The sequence below is a fragment of the Helicoverpa zea genome, chromosome 4, assembly GCF_022581195.2.
Source record: "Helicoverpa zea isolate HzStark_Cry1AcR chromosome 4, ilHelZeax1.1, whole genome shotgun sequence".
NCBI lineage: Eukaryota > Metazoa > Arthropoda > Insecta > Lepidoptera > Noctuidae > Helicoverpa > Helicoverpa zea.
In genome coordinates, this window is record NC_061455.1 from 4,132,323 (window position 1) to 4,155,399 (window position 23,077).

Genomic DNA, 23,077 nt, shown 5'->3' on the forward strand with positions numbered 1-23,077 from the left:
TGAAAGTGCTAAGCCTCACCGAAAAGGTAAAATTACTCGCGTTTATATTCAGAGAGGTTTTGGTAAAATTTTGTTATGTATATGAATTTACTTGGTAAAGTTGATTACGTTAACCAAGAGGAGCTAGTAGAAATATTAAAACTTAAAGACATATTCAAAATTTTGCTTATTTCATAGCTTCTAAATAACCTCAATCTCAAAACAAGAACCAAGTCTACACCAACAAACTAAAATAAATTTTCTATTCCGTACAAAATTCGTGTACATTTTCAGTTAAAGTTATATAGACGCAAAGCGTAGTGAGTGCGATATTATTCCGTAGTCAGGCGGCTTCAGGCACGGAACACAATTAACTTGTAAGATTGTCTGCGGAGGTTGCACTCGCTACCCTCGCCCTCCTCATCCATCTACCCTCCCTTCCAAACAAAACATCAATAAACTCGACCAGTCAACCGACTCTCGACCTTACTTCTAAGACCTAAAGTCTATAGTGCTTTGGCTATAAATAAGTTTTATGTGCCGCATTTATTTCGCGTAGGTATAACAGTCCAGTTACCCTTGATTGGTTGTCGTTCCTCTAATCCCGTTTTGATCCTTTCCACCCAAAACCTAACCCTCTACGTTCCTCTAACTATTGACATGCGTACCTTTACGTTTGTGTAACGTAATCATATCGACGTCGAAAAATGTAATTGCATTTTAAGGGGAGCTGGGAGAACCTCTTTTAGTTTGCCTGGTTTTAGAATTCATGTTATGAACTTAAAATATTGATTGCGCAGTCAGCGCAAGACAATCCCTCGGAAGTGTCACAAACCTAAGTATATTAGAATTCTGGTAAAAAATTCAAATATAGCGCATCCCTTGTTTCTGCCAGTAAGCAGTAGGCAACGATACGATAATTAGGCACAAACAATGACTTTCACACCAGATCGAGTTATCAGATAGCTGATGCAAAACACTACGTAAGGCATTGTCACCATGTCACCACCCGCACGCTGGCGCGCGACGCATCGTGAGCCTATGTGTGCATGTATTACTCGCATTACATCTCGTGTTGGTGTCGGGCAAATATTATATAGGGTTGATATGATAAGGTGCTCATGTGCGCACGTAGACTCCGGACCTCGGTGACTAAGGCGATCCTTGATAAAATAAAAAGCCATACTAATGTTTGTCACCATAAAGATAAGCATAGTGACGCGCAGGCCCCAGTCGCGGCCACCGCACACTCGTGCTTGCGTACACACGGAACCGTGAACAAATACTATGTACCCTAATTAAACATCAAATAATAAAAACTCGACATTGACTCTCTGATAATGACAGCGTCGACAAACACAGTGCTGTACGCACCGGCCGAAACCGACCTTTGACGTCAAAGCGGCGCAGTGATCGCGCCACACGAATATGGTTTGATTGCGTCCCAAACCGAAAGCGATTAGACCGGGCGACAGCGCGGCCGCGTTAGTCCGCGAAAGCTCCCACCAAAAGGAGCAAAGAATCGGAAAGCGATACGGCTAATCCCACTAATCGGGCAGCAATTGAAAAATAAAAATGTAGATGGCGGAATGATTCCATTTAGAGCCAAAACGATGCGACAAAATAATAAAAAAGGTACGGGCGGAACGGAATGGGCCTGCCCCGGCGGCCGGCGGCTAATATTGAAAGCAAATCCTCGGCTAAATCCTTAAAGCGCTCGGATTCGAGCACCTGGAAACTGTGTGTTTGCACCGCGCCGAGTCCGCACCGCGCCCGCGCCGCGCCGCCGACGCAACCATAATCATTCGCAGGATTATTGTATACTTTCCGGCTAATATCACAGATTTTCATGAATCAATTGTTGCCAATTTATTGGCATTTAGAGCTTAGGAGCAGCTTTTAAAATTTTCGGCGCTTTTATTTTTCTAATGAGGCTTTTATAACAGCACGACAGGTCAAGAGTTAGGTATATCTCTTAGGTTTTCTGTTTTATTTATTCCACATATAGGTGTTTAGGAGAAGGAAAAATAACCGTGGTTTAAAAAATTAAGGACCTTTTCTTTTTTGATCTAAGAATGCCAAATTTTCTAAGACTCCAGGTTTCTTCGCCTACACTTTAGGTATTTAATTTTTTACCAAGTATACACGCTGGGAGGCTGGTAGGGCCGCGTTGCCATGACAACGCAATCTGTCTCGTACGCTGGCAGGCGTCGTCAGAGCGCCGCTATAAAATAGCTTACAGTAACGTGAAATTTATTTCCATTTCTCTATAATGCACATCTTTCGGTGCAACATTTTAAACGCGACTTTATCGTGTCGCATTCGTGAGACCTAGTTTCGTTCGAACATTTTTATTTTACCCTGTATTGTTATAAAATTGACTTTGAATAATTTTCAGACGGCTTTAGAGAAAGATTTATTGAATTTCTTGGGTGTATTTTTGCAAAGTAAGTACGTGTTTTCGATTGAAAGTTTTCTAGTACCTACTGGTTTTAGTTTAGCCTAGGTGTCGACAACGTGCGAAGTGGTGTCATCAAATCGTTTCGTACAACGGTCATGTACCAAATATGATGCTAATTATGATAATTTGTTTGTTAATTAACTGATTAATTAAATTATTTCACTGAATATATTAGAATTAATTGTATCACTATGGAGTGATTTCACAAATCAGATTCATAATACTTTTATTGGTTTCTCGAGTGTAGGATCGCGTCCATTAATATAAGCCTTAATTTATTACAACTAAGTAGTCATAAGTGAAAGATAATTTAGATAACTAGTATGATAAATCGAGTAACATCAGCTGGTAGATTTAGGATCCCACTACCGGTTGATAGATTGTCAATGCGTAACAGATATAAGTAATGTGGTATGAGTCCAAAAATATAACTCTCTAGCGCCTTGTAGTGGCCCCGTATGAATCAAACGCAAATAATAACAACCCGCATTAGTTTGAAGAATGTGTTAATGTTCTGTAATCAAAATAGATAAAAAAAAAAAAACATAAATCAGTATAAAGTTGAAGAAAGCAGCACATACGTACTCAGACATGAAAAAGTCACTCAAACTGATGCACTATTCCAGTTTTGGCTTCACTAAAATCACTCGATTTCTGATCTATACACTTATGTATTTATTGACATTTGAGGTACCTACTAAAACATTATAATCCTGGAGAGTAACATTACTTTAAACGGTTCCTATCAACAAATACCTGAAAATGTAAAAAGTTAAACTAACAATTGTTAAATTTCAGAACTTGACTTGGTGGAACAGAACTTTAGCCTATTTATTGTCAACAACAAAAAAAACACTCCACGTATTTTGGCACCTCAAGAAAATAACATCTACAGGCTATATTCTCTGTGGATAACTACATAAACTACTCATTTTCCGAGAAGATGAGATGAAGGCGAGGTCATTCAACTGTACACCAATATCATCTCGTTTCGGAAACCAATCCGCGTGATATGTGTTCGTATCAGTAATATTTTCTCTAACAACGCTCCGTCATAATGGGTTTGATCTGTAGATGAGAGGTTTCATAAGGTAGTTTGACAAAGGCATGTATTGGCAAAAATAGTAGTTATTATGGATACGATTATACCCTTCAAATTATAGTTATGACTTTAGTGTATGAAAATAATGTGGAATGTAAAATATGGAATATACTCTTCTGAACGTGGAAAAACTAAAAAACCTTTTTTAAGCCTAAGAAGTTTCACGAAAAGTATCTAGAATATATTCAGGACCTCATCCTATTCGTACATACTTACCTACTGCTCTAATATGTTCGTGAATGAGTTGGGTATGCCGCTAATATGTTCGTGAATGAGTTGGGTATGCCGCTAATATGTTCGTGAATGAGTTGGGTATGCCGCTAATAATTATTAAAACCAAAAAGTACTCAGTGATATCTTTTATTATGACTAGAGGTTTTTTTAAGTTACAAAACAACCGGTATTCTCTTAATTGTTACAAAATAACTTTAACAAACTATTCGTGTTCGCAGATATTTTGTTCTGATATGTATAAAATGAAAACCTCGAATTCCACATCAATTATTATTTAAAGTCAAATCTATATATTTACATTATTTATTTCCATAATTTAGTGTTTCCTTCACTGTAAGGTAGGCACACGGAAGTAGGATATACTAATTCGTGTAATAAACTAAACATTATAGCTAGTGAATGTTTACATCTAAATAGTTACAATATTTTACAATTATTACATCCATAAACGGTGTTAAGTTATAAATATTTAATAAATATTGAGATCCTGGTTACGTTAATCTCATTGTGTAAGCAGTTATTTCTAGCAATGGATGTTAGTCAAACATAACTTTGGTTACTATACATATGATAGCTACGTCGGCTACGACTACACGCACTTTTTCAATATTCGACAGTCGTGAAATACTGTTGTATTATTGAACTATTTATGTGAAGTCCTTATAGCAATTAATAAAACACATAAACTATAAACATTATTGGATTTGAAATAGAAATATACATGGGAGATCTAAAAAAGTAACGTCGTAGCCTCGCGTAGCATTCGTCGTAGCAGGCGTAGCGCGTAGTAACTTTGAGAAATATTTACATTACTTGACAAAAGTGTTTTGAGTAATTTTAACTTGAACTTTATTCCAAACTGGAAGTAATAATATTGTCTAGACACAATTAAACTGAGTCAGACTATTTCAGATATTAGCCGTTCAGACAAACGGGTACGACAAAATTAATTTGTAAAGACCTGATTGGTTTAGGAGTAAACTGTCAAAGTTTCTATGGGTTTGCAAATGCATATTAAGATTTTACATCTACATTTAACAGAACAATCGATAAGGTACTGTAGAAAAGTACTTCAATGTTTGCTAGTTAATCCAATATACTTTTGAGACGATTTTTCATGCATGCCATTTATTTATTAAAAAGTTTTTGACAATAATGTTTTCAAAATGTACTCAAATTACAATTTAGTATCATATTACCCTATATTTACATTATTAAGGTTTACTTAAAACAAAATTGTTGCAGTACGTACTTACAAAAAAGTATACAATTTATTGTACTTGTAGAACAACAACCTGTATATTAATGTCTGAATGAGAATTTAGTACAATCTTCATCAAGTTTTAATAAGTAGGAAGGTATTATGAGTGGTAATAAATTAAGGATTGTTGATAGTGCAGACTTGTCCAAGAGTTAATTTCTAGATATACTTCACATGCAAGTATTGAATGCGACATTTATTGCATTGTTAAGTGAAGAGTCTGAGCTAACAAGTTCATGTCTCCGCCAACATAAGTAAAACATTTGGAACAACAACGATTAAGATACATTTCCGAGCCACGCATCTGCCGCAAGCAACTGCAATCGGCCACATGCGTCGAACCTGTAAGTAATCAAAGTATGCGAATGCACTGCGGGCGCAGCCAAATTATATATGACGTCCATTTTGTTACTACTTGAGCTGCATGCTACTGAAGCGTGCGTCTGTAACATATCTCGGAAATGTACCTTTACTTATGGCTGCTGTATAACGATTTCCAATGTTCGTTATTTGTTTTCAAATAAATTATCATGTTATATACAATGTTCAATATTAAGCTAAACACTTACATTACATTATCTAGGTATATTATAAGCTGTAAAAATTGCACACATCGCTTTGGTATACATACATAACTACATATTTACAGTAACTTTAGAACGACATCGTTAAGTTTTTATTGCCCGGAGTTAGGTAAGTTTGTTGCATGCACGTGGATGCACAGAGAGTGCTGCACGGTCGCACGGTCGCACGCGAGCTCAGTCGAACCAGTCCCACAGGTGGCGGTAGAGCGGGTGCGGCGCGTGGTGCGGCGCGGGCAGCGGCGGCGACTAGGAGGCGCGCGCCAGCTGCGGCGCGTCGCGCTCGTCGCGCCCGCGCGCCTCCTCTCAGAGCCGCTCCGCCACGCCGCCCGCGTACTGGCACGCGGCCAGCGGCGCCGACCCCGCGCGCGCCACCGGCGACACGCCGCCGTACCCGCCGCCGAACCCCGACGAGTGCTGCTTCGCCTTCAGCCGCAGCGACGCGATCGACGACGACATGGCGGCGCACGGCTCCGCGCGGTACATGCTGTACGGGTTCGGCGGCGTGTAGGGGCACGGCGCCACGCCGCCGCCCACGCCGCCCGAGCCGGTCACGCCGCCCATGCCGCCGCCGCCCACGCCGCCCATCGACGTTGCCGTGTTGAAGCAGTTCACCGAGCCCTGGTGGTGGCTGGCGGGCACCACGGAGCCCAGCGGGTTCACCGGCCACGGGAAGCTCTTGGTGCCGAGCGGACTGGGCACCTTGGCCGCCCAGTTGTTGTACGGGTAGGACGAGTATAACGCGTCCGTGTCAGGGAAGGGCTGCATCAGACCGTTGAATTGTGTACTAAAGCCATTCTTGAAGTCTGCGGCGGCGGCTGCTGCAGCATTCATAGCGTTTCTTTCCCTTTTCCGCCATTTCGCTCTCCGATTTTTAAACCACACCTGTAAGAAAAGGATGCATTAGAATTGAGTTACCTTAGGTATACCTACTTACAATTGACAAAAATACTGATATTTGTACGACATATTAGACTGTTATGTATGTAAGATTTGATGATGTTTCTAATTTTAATGTTAATAGTAAGATTCCGAAAGTCTTTTACACTGTTTTCTAAACTTTCAAGCAGTGCAACCTTTTTGTAATTTATAGGAGACAGGTAAATTGGGTGTCCGGCATTTTCATGGCAAATCTACAAGTTTTAACGAGATTCAGAATGTGGACGCGACTTGCGTTGCGTAGTTATCAACTTTACTCATTACAAAGTTGACAGAGCGTCGTGGCTGTGGCTGTGGCGTGTATTCGAGCCACGTAGCGGAGGCGAGCCCCGCCCGGGCAGCGCCTGCCGCAGCCAACGACCCGTCTAATTGCGGCCGCGAAATGAAGATAAACGAGCGTCGCGATTGGGCGGGACGGGGCCGCTCGCCGCGACTTGATCGAGCCGCAATAAATGAGCGGCCGCTGGGCAGCACACAGCCACCACCGTGCTGCTGAGGGTGGAGTGCTGCGAGCGCGTGATAAGTCGCCGTGAGCGCAAATAACGCGCGCGCTGATGTATGGCGCGCGTCCGTCACGCGGCGATCGATCGCGCCGACGACACCTCCGCGATAAATTGCGCAATCCACGTAGCGACTGCAATAAATATTGTGCCGCCGGCGGTATTTGTCTCACTCACTGTGGCGGGTTCACCCAGCCGAAACGGTAAATAATACCCTCTTTCCTCGGTTAAGTGAACATAAACGGTCGTTTCCACCCCATATACAATCGTTTATTTTTCGAAACATAAATTTCACAAATTCGCATGAGCGCATGTTTCGTACACAGGCTGACACAGGTAAACCGCGCTTTACCTACTATCTAAATTCGCACGCATGTGAAGCTACAAAGATTTGTTACGCCATACTTTTGTTACTTTCAAATAGATTTCATATTAATGACAATCGAAACAACCAATATGTGGGCACTTCCATAACCAAAACAAAAAGCTTTGCACATCCGCTATTTCCCATTCAGACCGCGAAACAAACGGGTGAAAATAACTCCACAGAAACATCGAGGGTGTTCAATAATGACGTTGGAATGATATTTATTTAGGTGCACATATGTGGAAATAATTTCCATTATTTGAATAGCGGCGGACGGCGAGCGCGGCGCGGCGGGGCGCTGGGGCTCGGAGGAGGGTCGCGATATTGCGACGCGGGGCTAATCCTTTAAATATATTATTGCAGAATGGTGACCGTCCCGCGCCCTCCGTCACCCGCCAAGGAGACACCCCGACACTTTTTAATGCTTCCGAAATCGATACTAATGCGTGTTCGCTTTAATTTATTCCGTGTGATGCTTGTTTGTCGCATTTAGAGGGTTAACACCTTCACGAGAATGTTAGATTGTGACCAATTCTATTTGACTTCAACTTACTAGACACGTTTCTACCTATTTATAAGTACCACCTAAATATGGAGTAACTAATAATAAGTACAGAATCTGCATATGGGCTGAAAAATTGTGTAATATTTTCATCAGATTGGCAAACTTGCCACGATATCGGAAAGCGCAATGATGAACTGCTGTCAGCCGCGACGTCCAGCGGCCAGTGTGACGGTAGATGTCTGGGTTATCAAGTTATCATGCCGGAGCGCATGTACAGCAAGATTAATGCGAACTGCCGCACGCCCGAATACCTACTGACACATGCCTTCAACGAGCGAAGCATATTATTTGCTACGAAATTATAATGCTACAATTAAGTTGCTACGGAGGCTACGAAGGACCGTAGAACTTTAGCTTTAAGGTCCGTATTCATTGAAAACCATTCAGTCATTGTAATGGTAGGTTTAAGCCCACTCACTTCTACCAAAACCCATGCGAGTTAGCCATATCAACGGCACTATAAACCAAATTCCAAGTGCTAATCTAAAAAATAGAGGTATAGCTATGTTGAATTTTAATTAATTTACTGGGGTATTCTAAGACAGACAATCTACTTATAATAAGCGAACCTCAAGACGTGAAATTAGCACGTAACGAATAAATTGAGGCCTTTCTAAATTCATTAGTTTAGCAGTGATGAATGATAGGACACCCCACCACCAATAATGAAGTTATTTTACGGTCAGCAGAACCACAGGGTCGCTAAATTGCCTTAAATTTAAATTAAACTGGAATCACAGTTTTATTAGTGTCATCAATCAAACTACGGTTTATCCGAGCGGATGGCCATAGTTTACGGATATTGGATTATAGTTCTTATAACGTAAGCAAGTGGAACTATTATTGCTAGTGCGATTTGGTCCGAGAGTATTCCAAAGTCAAATAAACACGCGCTCGCATAAATGGATATAGCATAATAAACTCGGGATTGACTCTATTTGAGTCAGGGTTGTCTATGCAGTCAGTAGATACTAATAAAATACGTTTGAACTTTTTCCCACTGTTATTCGAATTTTAGAAATAAATCACCCATAGTTTAATTTGCATGCAATTTCATTTACGAAATATGTAGGTATGAAAATTGATCAAATTCATTTAAAAATTAAATACAAATAGTTTGTTAAAATATTATTTACCATAATAGTTGTAGTTAGAGCCACAAAAATCTTAATATTAAACAGTCTTTGTCGCCTATGCTATATCACTTCCTACATAGCTAATTGCAGCAAACAGCAAGCTAGTGCTTCAGTCTACTGGAGACTAGGCTGCTAATCTGTGGTGACCAGTCGCTGACGCCCCTAACGTTGAGTAGATTATTAAATGCACCCTGCCGGGCGAAGCCACTAACTCCCGCATTATGGACAATGCTCTTGTACCAGTAAAACCACAGAACATATAAAAATATTTCGGAGATCGCCTTCTGATTGTTATAATATAAGCTGAATCATTTGACAAGCAGAAATTTCGCGGTTTAGATCACCAAACACGAAAAAAATAACGAATGTTCCAAAACATTATCTGAGTGCAATAAACAAGGAATACTAAAGTTGATACGGATGACAGAAAATAGGCAGTTAAACAGCCACAATATTTGACAGTGAAGTGATCTTACCTTCCATTCATTGATATAAATTCCGTGCTAACGCCGTGCAAAGTCCGCGGGATCACAACACTATACCGTAAGCCTATCAAAACATAATCGGGATAACTCATTGGACATCTAGCATGCCGGCCGCTCAACCTCGCCTTAACATACGACTAGCAATAATAAACTCTAAAACTTCATATACAAAGTAAACTTTCCGGGAATACAAATACTTGGCAAGAATATGCGAAGTGAAATAAATTTTGTAATTGAAATGCGTTAATACCGTATCTCTTGTTTACTGAAACAAATTCAGCGTGTGAGATTATTGCGAAGACTACCGGTTGGGATCGGGCCAGCCGTGGTTACAACATGACAATGTTATTTAATCATGTAATTATAGCAACATTTGCTTGTATTGTAAATGTCAATATTGATGCGATGCTTTAGCCGACTTAGCGATGTCAAGGTGCTTTATGATAAGTTGAGTCATTTCGCTAGACTAAATTATTTTCTTTGTTTTTGGTTTAAAATTAGATGCGATGACTACTTGCTACATTGGAAACAAACTACCTAATGTATCTGGTATCATAAACTTAATATTTTATCATTCTGAGATTCTTCGATTTAACGCAATAGATGTAACTCTCGGTGCTCAAACATGCGCAAAGTTAGTTTCCAACGACTTCTACGTAACTTTCATAATGTAATCTTTTCATATTTTGCATGAACTTTGGTTTGCACAAAGGGAACAAACAGTAATTGTGGGCACAAACGGGCCACTGCTAATACAGCTCTGTCAGAGGCTAGAGTTAGTTCTTGCACGCGTGACCAGTGTGTAAAAACAAGGTAAATCTCGCTAAACTGTTTGCATGCAACGAGACAGGCGACAGGGACGTGCACTAAAAGCATCGCAAAAACAGACCGAGAGCCGGTGGGGCGAGCCGTTTTCACGTAAAATAAATAATGTTCCGTGCCGCCTGCCCTGTCGGCGGACGCGTTTGATACACGCCTTTTTTACACATGCACACACTAAAATGTTTTCACATCTTAAAACTATTCGTTTGATTTACTTACTTCTTTTTTCAGAGTTCTAGTTTATTTTTGTTTTAGCTGTAACTTTGGAACTATATTTTCCTTGTTTTAATGCATTAGGATATTTCAATATAATTTATGTATGACCTTTTCTTAGCATCCGTAACGACGTGGATTCTGACTTCAGACAAGAATTAATATTTAGAAATAATGTACAAAGGAAATTGAGGCAAGACTGAAGTGAGATTATTTCACAAAGTAACGATCATCTTCGCTCTGACGCTGGAATATTACCAAGGATTATCAACATCTATTCTAGACTACCTAAGATCTCACGGAATAATATTATGTATCTCACTAGAAATCATAACAAGTAGTTGAGTTTACGATAATATTCTGACTAGTTCATATAATACGTCAATAGTAAAATGATGTGTTTGTGTAGTGCGTAAGATGGATGTTGTAATTGGACGTCACGCTACACATCGACAGGGCGGTCTCGTCGTGTCAAATGAAATGTGTCAAGAGCTGTTTCACGGACGATTGGCGGCGACGCGCAACGACGCGGCCCGTGTCGCTTCGTTTCTCAGAAAGGAAAACTGCCGGGGGCGGTTTTACAAATTGCCGCAAAAACTAAACCCAAATTATGGTTGTAATCACTGTTGTGTGATGTGTTATTCTGAACGAGATGAAAGAAATACTTCGACGACAAATGAAATGTCGTCTGTTTTGTACACAATAAGACAGTGTAAAAGTATGACAGTAAAAGTTTACTGAAGACATGAAACATTTTAAATAACAACTCAAATAAAAATGTGGTTTTATTTGCAAGGAAGTGCGTGTTAAAGAAAACAAAGCTAAACATATCATATTTTACAGACGCTAATTGAGTCAATAAGCAGGCAATGACCCTAATGAGTTGGTAACAAAAATAATGTTCAACGATTTATCGGTGCGCGCGCGCACAGATTTATTAGACGGCGCGCGGCGCGGCGGCGCTGCGCGGACGAACGAACCATAATCCCCTGTTTAGGGCTGTCTTAATTACATTATTGCTCAATAATAATTATGTCTTTTTCAGTCATTATTTTTTTAGATATTTTTTACTATTTAAAATTAGTAAATTCTTTTATAAATTCTCTCGTATGTTATACATATTAAGCAATCATGTTCATATTAGTCAATATGGTTTCTTCATTTTGGATTACGGGGCAAAAGTGAAATAGACCACAGTGGGAATATATCGCACAAAAGCAAAAGTATTTCACTGTTGATTTATCAAAAGTATAATGTAAAAAGGTTATGTACGAGACTTTGTAATTCACAATTGAATACTCCTCTAAAACAATGTAAGTTGGTAATACGTAATGAAGTAACCTATCTCGATCGATCCAGTTCTAGACTATTGCACAATACAACAAAGCCTAACGGAAACGATAACCGGCACTCGACAAAGCACTTGAAGTTCAATAATGATAAAGGTTGAGACGCGCCGCAGCCCTAGCATACAAACGAGAATGTTTTGAAGAACACACGCGTATGATCCAGTGCAGTCGAGTACCGAATACCTAACACTTGAACCAACGCGATCAACTCATAAAGTATCGATTTACACGTATCTGCATGTGATAACCGAGTAATTAATTGCCCACGGTGTATTTGTGGCGAATCACTACTCGCTTGTGTTACGGTTAGCTGCAAATTATTATACCAGTGGAATTTTCAGCTTTATCCGTCGTCCCGTTAAATCTATTGCCTGTTTTCAAAGTTGTGTATGAAGTATGCATTTCTGAAATCCTTATGTGAAATAGCATCTTATATGAATACTTAAAGGTATTTAATCTGCTTACAAGAGAGTTTCGCTTAATATTATTTGTATCAAAGAAAAAGCTCTGTAAATTACTCTCTTAAAGCACCAATGACTTCGCTAATAATGACAGATAATATTTCAATAAATCGGTTGTGAGTTTTTTTTCTCTTTTTTGTACATGAATGACTGCAACCCTGAGAATTAATTAATAAAACTTTTATGTTTCCACTATTACGTTTCTGAAGTTTATAATTGATGACAAACGAGCATTGGCAAATTCTGCAAGATTCTCTGTATTAGATATTCAAAATGAAAAAAGATGTGATTTATCTCAGTTAGTTCATTTAAAACTCTATTAATCATGTCGTGATGAAATATGCGCGAAAATAAAACAATTTTATATACTTTCAGTACGACACTGTATAAAAAATGTATTCGATTACGTTCGTTATTAAAATACATGTAAATAAATTCTAAGAATTCGTCCGATACACATGTTCAAGAGATTAACCAAACTAACCACTCCACATGCCAAAGAAACCGTAAAGTATTCTATGAATTCAGTACAAGCTAAACACTACAAACTCGCTTGCAACCACAGAATCTCTAACAGGGGCCTTCGGAAACTATTGACAGTGAGTGTGGATGCGATCAGACTTAAGCCGGGGATTATGAAGAGACCGAAATAGACGCATCAAATCCTCGAGGATTAAGGGATTCCGTGTTCCGTCGGCCGGCACGGCACAAAAATACCGAAGACGCGCCGGATGCGACGATTAGCCTAAACATCTAGCTCGTTAATATTGTAATGCACTCGCGTCTGTCACACTGCATGCAACGACATAAAAACTGAAAATGTGACACCCAATTTTACCTCCGCATGCATTTGATACTGAGGGGCCTTAATAATAAGTCCTGAACCTATCTGTAAGTGTCGTTATACGTAGGTAGATATCTTACCCTAACTCGTGCTTCCGTAAGGTTGGTCCACATGGCGATTTCTTCACGCGTGGACATGTCGGGGTAGCGGTTCCTGGCGAAGGTGGCTTCAAGCTCCTGCAGCTGTTGGCTGGTGAAGTGCGTCCTCTGGCGGCGCTGTCGCTTGTTCTTCTTGTCACCCTTGTCGTCCATTGACGGCTCATCGGGCCCGACGCCGGGAGTCGTTGACTCCGTCTTTATCGTCGGCTCAGACGTCAGTGGACGATTGCCTGAACAGATAGACGGAGTTAGTTCCAAGTTTAATAGCTTAAGTTCGTAGCTACTACAAGTTCATTAGCGAAGCTTTGGTCGAGTTTATGTTGATTTTGAATCTTTAATTGCATGTGTGTACGTCGTACGAAAGCACTGTATTAAAAGTACAGTCATAAACTCCGAAATTGCTAAAGAAAGCTGTAAAATAAAAACGAGGTTCCAATTTAGCACTCGTTATACTAAGTATAATCCAAAAACAAAAAGAAACAATCAAAACAAAATGTTACGTAAAAGTATTTTCCCATTTAATATTATTTAGATAAAAATATAGAATCAGGGCCACGGCCGGCGAGTACCAGTAGCAAGCCCATAATGCGGTGGAGGATTAGACGCAAGCGCACCTAATACTTTTACGACAGTGCCGTAAATTCGTTGATCTCGATGAGCGACGTCACACTTCATATAATTTATATCACTTACATGCAATAAAATCTATTTTCGGCACATATTTTGATAGGCAGCGGTAATAGTAGTGTAAAACGAACGTGTTTTCGAAAGAAAATTAGTGTTAAAGAAATTGTTAGCTATTAACTTTTAATGTCGTTATATTTTTAATAGACTTAACATAAAATATTCCAATAAACTTCTACAGCCTTACTTATAAACGTGAATTAAATGTATACTTAAGGGCTGTTTAAGAAAATTCTTACTTATAAACGTAGCTTAAGCATGTCTTAACTAACATTTAATCACTACTTAAGACATTAAGTAGTGATTAGTTAAAATGTTGCTTAGTAGGTGATTAGAGATTTTATAAGTAAGGGGGCTAAACTCTAACTTTTCATAAAGTACCTAAGGTAATAAGGTTCTTGAAGGTAAATTTGACAAGCATCATCATCTACATCTTCTTTCTTTGACTATCGTGTACCTATCAACTTAAAATCAATTTCCTCCCAAATTATATCAAAGCAAAAAATCAACTAGCCCTATAAAGTACCTTTATCTAATAGACTGTAAACAGTACATTGAACACCAGTGCAGTTTTTACAACAGCCATCACCAACTATTGAAAGTACTACCGCATGATTGTACAATGTTAAAATTCCCTCGAAAACGGTATCGAGCGAGGGGACAAGTGATACCGTGTTGTTATTACATCAATTCGTTACTGATAACGCGTCGATCGCAATCAAGCCGCGTATATTGGCTTTGCTCGAAATCCCTGTGTCAATGTACCTATTGTCTCTAGTGCAATAGAGGTCACTACTGAATAACTATCGGTGTCAAAAAGCTGCGCGGTTGCGCTCCCAATCGATTGAGGTTCTATTAGATTGTGGTTCGATGTAGTGCTTGTAATCTGAACGATTGCTTTAGTTCATTTGAACTTAAAGTTTATTGTAAAAACCGAAATAAAGACATGTATTTTAATTTTAGTTTGATTGCAAATATAGCAGTTCTTCTAATTTGGCAAGTTTCAAGTAAGCAAGCTGCGTGTTCCTTTTCTATTTTGTGAAAAGAAAAAATATAACAATAAATCTAACATAATTATTTTTCAAAAAAGCAAGCGATTTGTTTTACAATATAATTAGGCAATGAAAAGTTTCGACAGCTACCGTAGCGAAGCACGGCGATATGAATAACATTGTTTATTTTATGTTGATAATAAATTGTTTTAACTTGTAATTTCATTTATTACATATCGGATTAACGTTAACATTTTTATTGCTAGCATTTATCTTGATTGAACATTGTTAAATAATCATTATTGGCTGATATTGTACCTACTGAAATACTAGGTTGTCGTCATAAAATTATGATAGTTGGAGATACGCACGAATAGTTTTGTATTTACAATGTTCATGTTTATTTTTCCAAAATCATAAAAAGGATATAAAATTCCTACAGGCACATACCACAAACCTACGTCGATTAACAAGACAAGTGGGTAGGTTCAAGTATATAAAGGTGTTTATTTCACGAATAGATTTCGTCCATATTGCTGAAAAATGGCAATCACAAATCGGTAGGTGTCTTGAGTCTCATTGGTGTATGTGAATAATGAACAAGGCGGGATTATGGACTCAAAGGTTACGCACCCGGCTACCGATGCCATCCTCAACTGCGATCATTATCCGCCCATAATGTAGGGCTGGCGCGAAAATTTGCAAAGTTAGACATGTACGTTTAATTTACAAGTATTTATATAGTAACCCTTCTTATTTTCCAGCAGGCTTTAGAGACAGCCTTATGTTGAATAATGAAATTGATTGGATTTAGATTCAAATTTATCACAGAATATAAATGACAGTAAATTGTTTATTCGTTAAATGTTGCGAGCGTGCTAAATGATGACGATCTCTAAATTAACTTTAACTTACTTTACTCTCGTATATGAAACCTCGATCAGTAAGAAAATTATCCCCAAACTTTTACAGGCCATGGACCCTAATAGAATACCCTGACGTTCAGTGTTTAGCTGCGACAACCCTAGATAAGTCCGATACGCGTCGATAACACATCGATAGCGGTTATCAGCGATACGCTTTGAGCGTTCGCCGACCCATCCATCATTTCGAACTAACCTTTGCGTTAGTAGGTAACATATTTAATCTATGCCTTTGCGTTTGGCCGACATGACAAGAGCTGGTTGGTAAACAGCGTAGTTACATGTGTTACCGATATCAGAATATGTTGCCACTTCAAAGCCGACACTCGATTTTGATAAAACACGCGACGTTTCCTTTAATGTGTTTACTTTCAAATAGTTTACAACGAGTGTACATTCTTACTATAATGATTCTTATCGCAGGGCTTCAAATGTAGGATGCGAGTAGTATTTATACACAGTCACTGCTACGATTTTTATGATAGCTAAGAATTAAGTTGCAAGATTTTTATGGCTTATAATATTGACAAGGATTTAAGTATCAATTCTGCAAGCTGTACAATTAATAAATCTTAAAAACAAGTAGATGAGTCAAAGCTTATTTTTTTCTATTTATTTTACAAAATGTATTCAAGATTCATGTAGGTAATGACATAATTCATAGGTACTCTTATTTTGCCCTAACATATAAGTCCATTTTTACCTAAGACTTATAGTAATCCTAATCTCATCCAGCATTGCGCAAATGCGATCGGTTGTCGTCTCTATAACGTAATCTTGATATGCTGATAATTGCCCTATTAGACCTTTACTACCTATTTGATAGTTATTATAGGATATATATTAATTAATGTTGTATTATGATAATTGGCAATTGGTTATTGTTCTGGTAGCAAATTAATTATTCAAATTGTGTGCTGCTGTAATGACAAGTGTTACGTAATCACATTTCATAAAATAAAGGTACGATTATCATAGCACTACGTAGCACACCTATAGAAAAAAAATCTGTGAATACTAATCAAATCAGCCAGTATAAATAAAAGAGCAATTAGCAGTACGGCGACAAATAGTGCACAAAGTTAGGGCTCTGGCACACCGCGCGTCGTGCTCCCGCGGCTATTTGTGAAAGCATTAGAATAACGCGCGGCCGTATTTGCCATAGATTTCCCTACGCTTTACTGGGTTTACTTTCAGTTTTAAGCTTGTCACTTTGTGTGGTCCACCAATTAAATTGCTTTGTTTTTAGTCTGTAAGAGGAGAGTTCTTTTAATAATAACAATGTGACAGTATTTCAATTCTGAATAATCAGTTTCGAGTGACGTGAATCCAGTAAGCTCTAATTTTGTTACTATTATATTTTCACAGTTATGTGTTTTAGTAGCAATATGTGAAACACACAACTATGTATAAAATAACTTTTTAAAACTGTAACTCAAAGTACAATAATGTTCTGCGCATTATGAAAGGTTCTTACTTATCATTCATCGAAGTCTGATTGCGATCTTAGTTGAAAGTGCTATTCAAATAAAAGAAGCAAATGCTCTAACTATTAAATATTACATATCTGGAAAGTTGACTTACAAAAATACTCACTGTCGTCAGTGGGTTTGCGGTCGCGGCGCGGGCGAGGCGGCGCGTATAGTGAGGACTGCTCCACACCGGAGCCTACTGACGCTAGAGATGAGTGACCGCTGTCCCGGAACTCGCCTGTCTCCGCCCATACTGGATAAATGAAAATAATGTTAAGTATTATACTAAGAAACACCAGGAACATTTGTAGTGGGCTCAAGTATTTACTGAAAGGAAAGAAAGAAGAAAGAAAATAAGTTTTATTGCACGTTTAAAAACGCATATACGCATGTACAATATGGACATAATAGAAAAAAAATGTAAGAGGAAAATATGCGTCTTGAAACGCGGCATACGGCCCTAGCAGACAGAGTGGGACTCTGTCTCGTTTCGGGTCGCAGCATTCGCGCTGTTTTTCAGTGATATTGGAACCGGCCACCAAGGCGGCTTTCAGTGGTTTATTTGGTTGAATATGACATGAGTTGCAATTAGTCATGCAGTGTCATCAGTTGAAAAAGTTAAACTATTCGGGCATGATTTATAGTTTTCTCCAGTAAACAATAGATATGAATGTAATTTTCTTTTTTCATCTGGTTTCTATTAAATGATAACTAGGTATTTGTGGTATTTTAATGAAATGAAACTTGTAATCTTGTCATTGATAATTACATTAGTAGATAACAAGATGTTACAACAAAGGCTACAACAAAGTATCTACCTGTGTGAAATACACTTGTCACCTTAAATGTTAAATATCTTAAAATATACTATTTGAACTAGGTTGTTTGGCATCATGTACTCGTATGAATGAAGTGTCGTATTTAAACAATTCATTAAGCAACTGAATAATATATTCTTACGCATGTAAAATAAAGTAATGCTAATTGATCACCTTGTCTTAATGTGGAATAAATTATTTAATTTATAGGTACTCAGATACAATTTAATCGTTTCATATAAGAGAAAGCTCGGCGATGTGTAATCAAGGAAGCGAAACACAAAACGTGGATGCTTCCATAAATTCAATTAAGGTAACTAATAGCCGCATTATTTAACAAGGATATCTTGACAAAGTAATGTATTCGTTGAACGACGATGACGCCCCGCTGCTTGCAGTGTAATTAAGTGTCCCCGAACACTTGTTAACAAATTAGTCACTGGAGACGCGATCGTGTGAGCGCGCCCTTATTTATAGCGCTCGCCATATGAGACCAACATATGCATGGTTTTTTGTAAAACATTTTATGAATGTGAAAAACAATAAAAATCTAACGATTATAATATTTCAATGTAATTGTGTTTTGGACTGGTTGTTGTGGTTAGGAGTCTATAATTTTTCCATGTCATGTGAAGTTCATATCAAGTATTGAATATTTATTGATAATTAGACTTTATGATATGTAATTAATAATTATGATTCCAACGAAAAACTTTCATATTTGCTTTTTAGCCTTGGCTTTACATTGGAGATTGACGAGTTTTTCTTTTCAGTTAATTTTCATTACAAAGTAAAACGCACGTTATTTTCCATTGTTAAAATGGTTATAACTGATTTTTTACCGATGTTTATTTAAAGTCGTCTTCGCTGTAACGTGCGCTGATCCCATTGTTTTGGGAAAAGTCACGAACTCACAATTGATAGCTGGGAATGCTGTCAGTAATTACAATTAAAAATGTGACCGCATTGTCATTCTTTCTTTATTTTAATGTTCTGTTTATTTTTAATTTGAAGAATAAACGTTCTACTTAATTTAACATGTATTGTAGAGTAGACAAAATTAAAACAATAAAATGCTAGGTATTTGTCTTACGTAATCACTAATCAATTATAATATAATTTAGAATAGTGCAGATCCTGAAGTATCAAAAGTATAAAAAATACGTACTACAGTATATTATATTCCCTGAAACATCGTGTTAAAATGGGCAATAGTGAAACTAGAAAGAAAACTTTCAGTTAAGCGCTTATAGTGAATGCTTAATTGTTGTTGTTAATACTCGCACATATCAAAACGTCATTCATGAAAACTTTCATGGAAGACGGAGCTAAAGCAATTAGCAATTCATATAGCATGCTAAACACCTGCGGTTATTTTAAACTGAATACAATTAGTGTACGTTATCATGTCAGTGTAGAACAAACGTCGGTCCGCACAAACGTATTTACGAGTACCTACATTAACAAGGAACGCGTACAAATAAATTTTATGTTTGCTGCGTTTGATAACGCGTGATAAGAGCGCGTTTATTGTTTTATTGGGGGCTCTAAACCGTCTCCTCTACACTCTCGTTAAATGTGATCAACTGTGGACACAATCGCACATAAAAGTGTTTTATATTCTACACACGATGTGAACTCTGTGCTGTAGTGCTGTATCATATTTGTTTAATTGTATTTTGTCTTGTAGGGCTCTAGAACAATATTAGATGATGTTTTACTTCACTTTGTAATATGCAATATCCATAATTTACCTTTGGTTGATCTTACAGTACTTATAAACTGCATAACCGTAAATGTTATCTCGATAAAATGAGTAACAAAGTTCAGTTTTCAATCAAAAACATAAACTTATGAAAGAACATGTTTTATTTTCAACTTGCTACTCAGGATATGACAAACAAAAAGATAAAATAGCACATAAAGTAAATACAAGTAACTAAGACTTACGTAGGTACCAAAATAAATCACGTTTCTTTTGTTAACACAAGAATAGATAACATCATATGAATCAAACTTTATTTTAATGGTGGAGAATTTTGTTTTATTCAAATGTAAGTATGTATTTCTAGTTTAATGTGTGATAGTAACTACTGCTTACATAACGATGTTCAGTAGGTTACTCGTACACATAAGATTTGATTTTCAAATTGCATCCTTGCATATTACTTCCCTTAAAACGATCTTAATGATAGTAAAATCAATTATGTAAACGAGTGTACTCCGCATTAGTCCTAATGAGTTATACAATAGCCAAGTGCATCAACAAATACAGAGTCATATCACATGGTTTACAGCGGAACATAACACTGCGCTATTTTTACTACAAACACGAGGTAATTCACGCCTTCAGGATAACACGCAATAGTTACGAGCTTTCTACTGACTGAAACTAGATTACAAACAAAACTGTGTCATACAATGTACAAGTCATATCAGGAAACATTGATAACTTTGTAGTTCTAACGTAATTGCAGCAAATGTGGAATTGATTAGAAAACTTTGTTAATTAAGTACAGGTAGGTACAGAACTTTAATGAATCATATACCTCGTTTGCAGAAATACAACTACATGAATTAAAAAAAAACAATTTAAAGATGATTTCTTTAAAACAATATGTAAGTACCTACCTACATGAACCTGTATCGATCTTAACAGACCGTAATTTACTCAACTATTTAGCACAAGTATCTAGCAACGAGATACGTCCCAAATACGTAGAGTTATAAATTTTAGGAGGCTGCAGAAAAAAGGTGTAAGAACATAAACAGATAATTTTGTATTTACATTAAAGACAGATAGTCGCGCGAGGTAAATATAGATAAGTGTTGGTAATTTACGAGCTCTGGCCCGCGACGGCCGTACCTGCCGGCTCTCGGAGACACGCCAGATGTTGCAAGTTAACGTTTATTCATTCATTTACTCAGAAAGTTTGAGGCCTAATTATATTTAGCTATTTATTGATATTTTGCTAAAATTAGGGACCCATTCATTCGTGTTGTTTTAAAAGGTTTATTTCTCAATCACTTATGTACCTATCAGGGAATTTTCAGTGATAATATTAATCGTCTACAAATCTACGTGCATTCCCAATCCACGCCCATTCGTTTAGCCATTAATACATAGTAGCTATTTACACTGAATACTAACTAGGTACTAATACATCTTAATCACTGATTAATATAGATTACTTTTCGAAACGTTTTCACTATTCAAAATGAGCAATTATCTATCACAATATTAATAAATATTTATTGGCTTAACGGCACAAATAGATAACTGATATTAATTCACGCATTAACTCTAGTGCAGTTAAAATCAGCACTAATCCATTGTGACGCATTCGAAGACATGAGTAAAACATGGCTACGAGAATTAAACTGGACATCTCTATTAATAAGGATATGTTATTGAAACTGTGATTATAATCCAAATGAACTCCTAGTTGTCCTCAGTATGAAAACAATACATAAAGCTATTCAGTAAGAAACGTTAATTCTGTTTTACATCGTGTGTCAATTCATTCATAGGAGGATTTCCCAAAGATTTACTTCCCAAAAGTTTCACAATTGAATTGTTTTATTTACCAAATAAAAATATTGAGACCCCTAAAAACTATTTCAAAATAAATGTTTTGTCATTTGTAACTCCTTGAAAAACCAACAACACTAACTATAGTTCGGCCATTCAGAGAATGCGTTCCTGACACGTCGCGATTGAACTGACGACGTAATAACATTCATTGATTATTGATATAATAATGTTGTTTTAATGCTCCTCAATTGTTAAAACGGTAAACAACCAGCAAAAATATTTTTATCGTAACTGCAACGCCATTGCAAAGTTACGTCGTCAGTTCAATCGCGACGTGTCAGGAACGCATTCTCTGAATGGCCGAACTATAATCAATTCACTCAGCTCCATATTTAGCCCAATTAACTACTACCACTCAATGGGATTGTTAGTAAAGTTAAGCAGCTATTATCAGCGACCACACCGCTCGATGGCATCTGCCTAATAACATAATCCTTGATAGGGACGGAAGGACTGACGGCCAACAAGCGCATACTTCCTGTTCTAGCCACGTGTGTTCAGGTCACTGGTGGTCTACGGATGTGGGGTTTGTGTTAAGACTTGTGAAGGTACTTGAAATGTGACTATGTCATTAGTGATGTTTATGAGATAGGTGTCCGAAGTAGTGAAACAACGGAAGATAAGTTTGGTAATTTAAGACTATATCAGTATTTCTGTATTATTGTAACTACAGCATTCTTAGTTAGGTAAGCAGCATTATGTAAAGAAATGGGTACTGAAAAAAACAAACAATTAACTTGGTAATTTGAGGCTATAACTCAATTATGTATCAATTATGTACTTAGTTTTCTGTCTTATTGTAACTACAGCATTCTAAGTTAAGCAGCATTACAAATTGGCAAAAATCTTATAACATCTCTCCTAACAAAATCCAAAAAACAAATGATATAAAAATACAAATACAAATGATATGATATACTGTTTGAGTAATATTGCATACAGTTATACAATGGTTTCATTCAAGGCAAGGATGATGAGATGATGACATGATGATGATGTAAGTCATCAAGTGACGTCGTTGATATGAGCTGAAACACTCCCAGTATCTCAGCCTGTAAGCCCACACTGAGATGCGGTAATGAGTAATTACTATAATGTGAGATGTCGACTACAGTGACTCAACTAGGTGTGCCCCAATTAACCAAAACACACTACAGTCATTATGTGCACTGATTTCTCAGTAACTATACCATAAT

At 37.6% G+C, this 23,077-nt stretch overlaps 1 protein-coding gene across 2 annotated transcripts in view; it reads right to left on the minus strand.

The window, feature by feature from the left end:
* Nucleotides 1-3,886: 3,886 nt before the first annotated feature.
* LOC124630148 (pituitary homeobox homolog Ptx1) overlaps nucleotides 3,887-23,077 on the minus strand; it is a 39,453-nt gene continuing 20,262 nt past the window's right edge. Inside the window, exons 3-5 of one of the 2 annotated variants that reach the window (XM_047163884.1) lie at nucleotides 17,593-17,721; nucleotides 13,380-13,627; nucleotides 3,887-6,503 (exon numbers count right to left, since the gene is read on the minus strand). In XM_047163884.1, coding sequence (XP_047019840.1) covers nucleotides 5,925-6,503; nucleotides 13,380-13,627; nucleotides 17,593-17,721 — 956 coding nt within the window. In that variant the 3' untranslated portion in view covers nucleotides 3,887-5,924. Of the gene's footprint in view, nucleotides 6,504-13,379; nucleotides 13,628-17,580; nucleotides 17,722-23,077 lie in introns of both variants that reach the window. The other variant, XM_047163883.1, reaches the window with a different exon arrangement.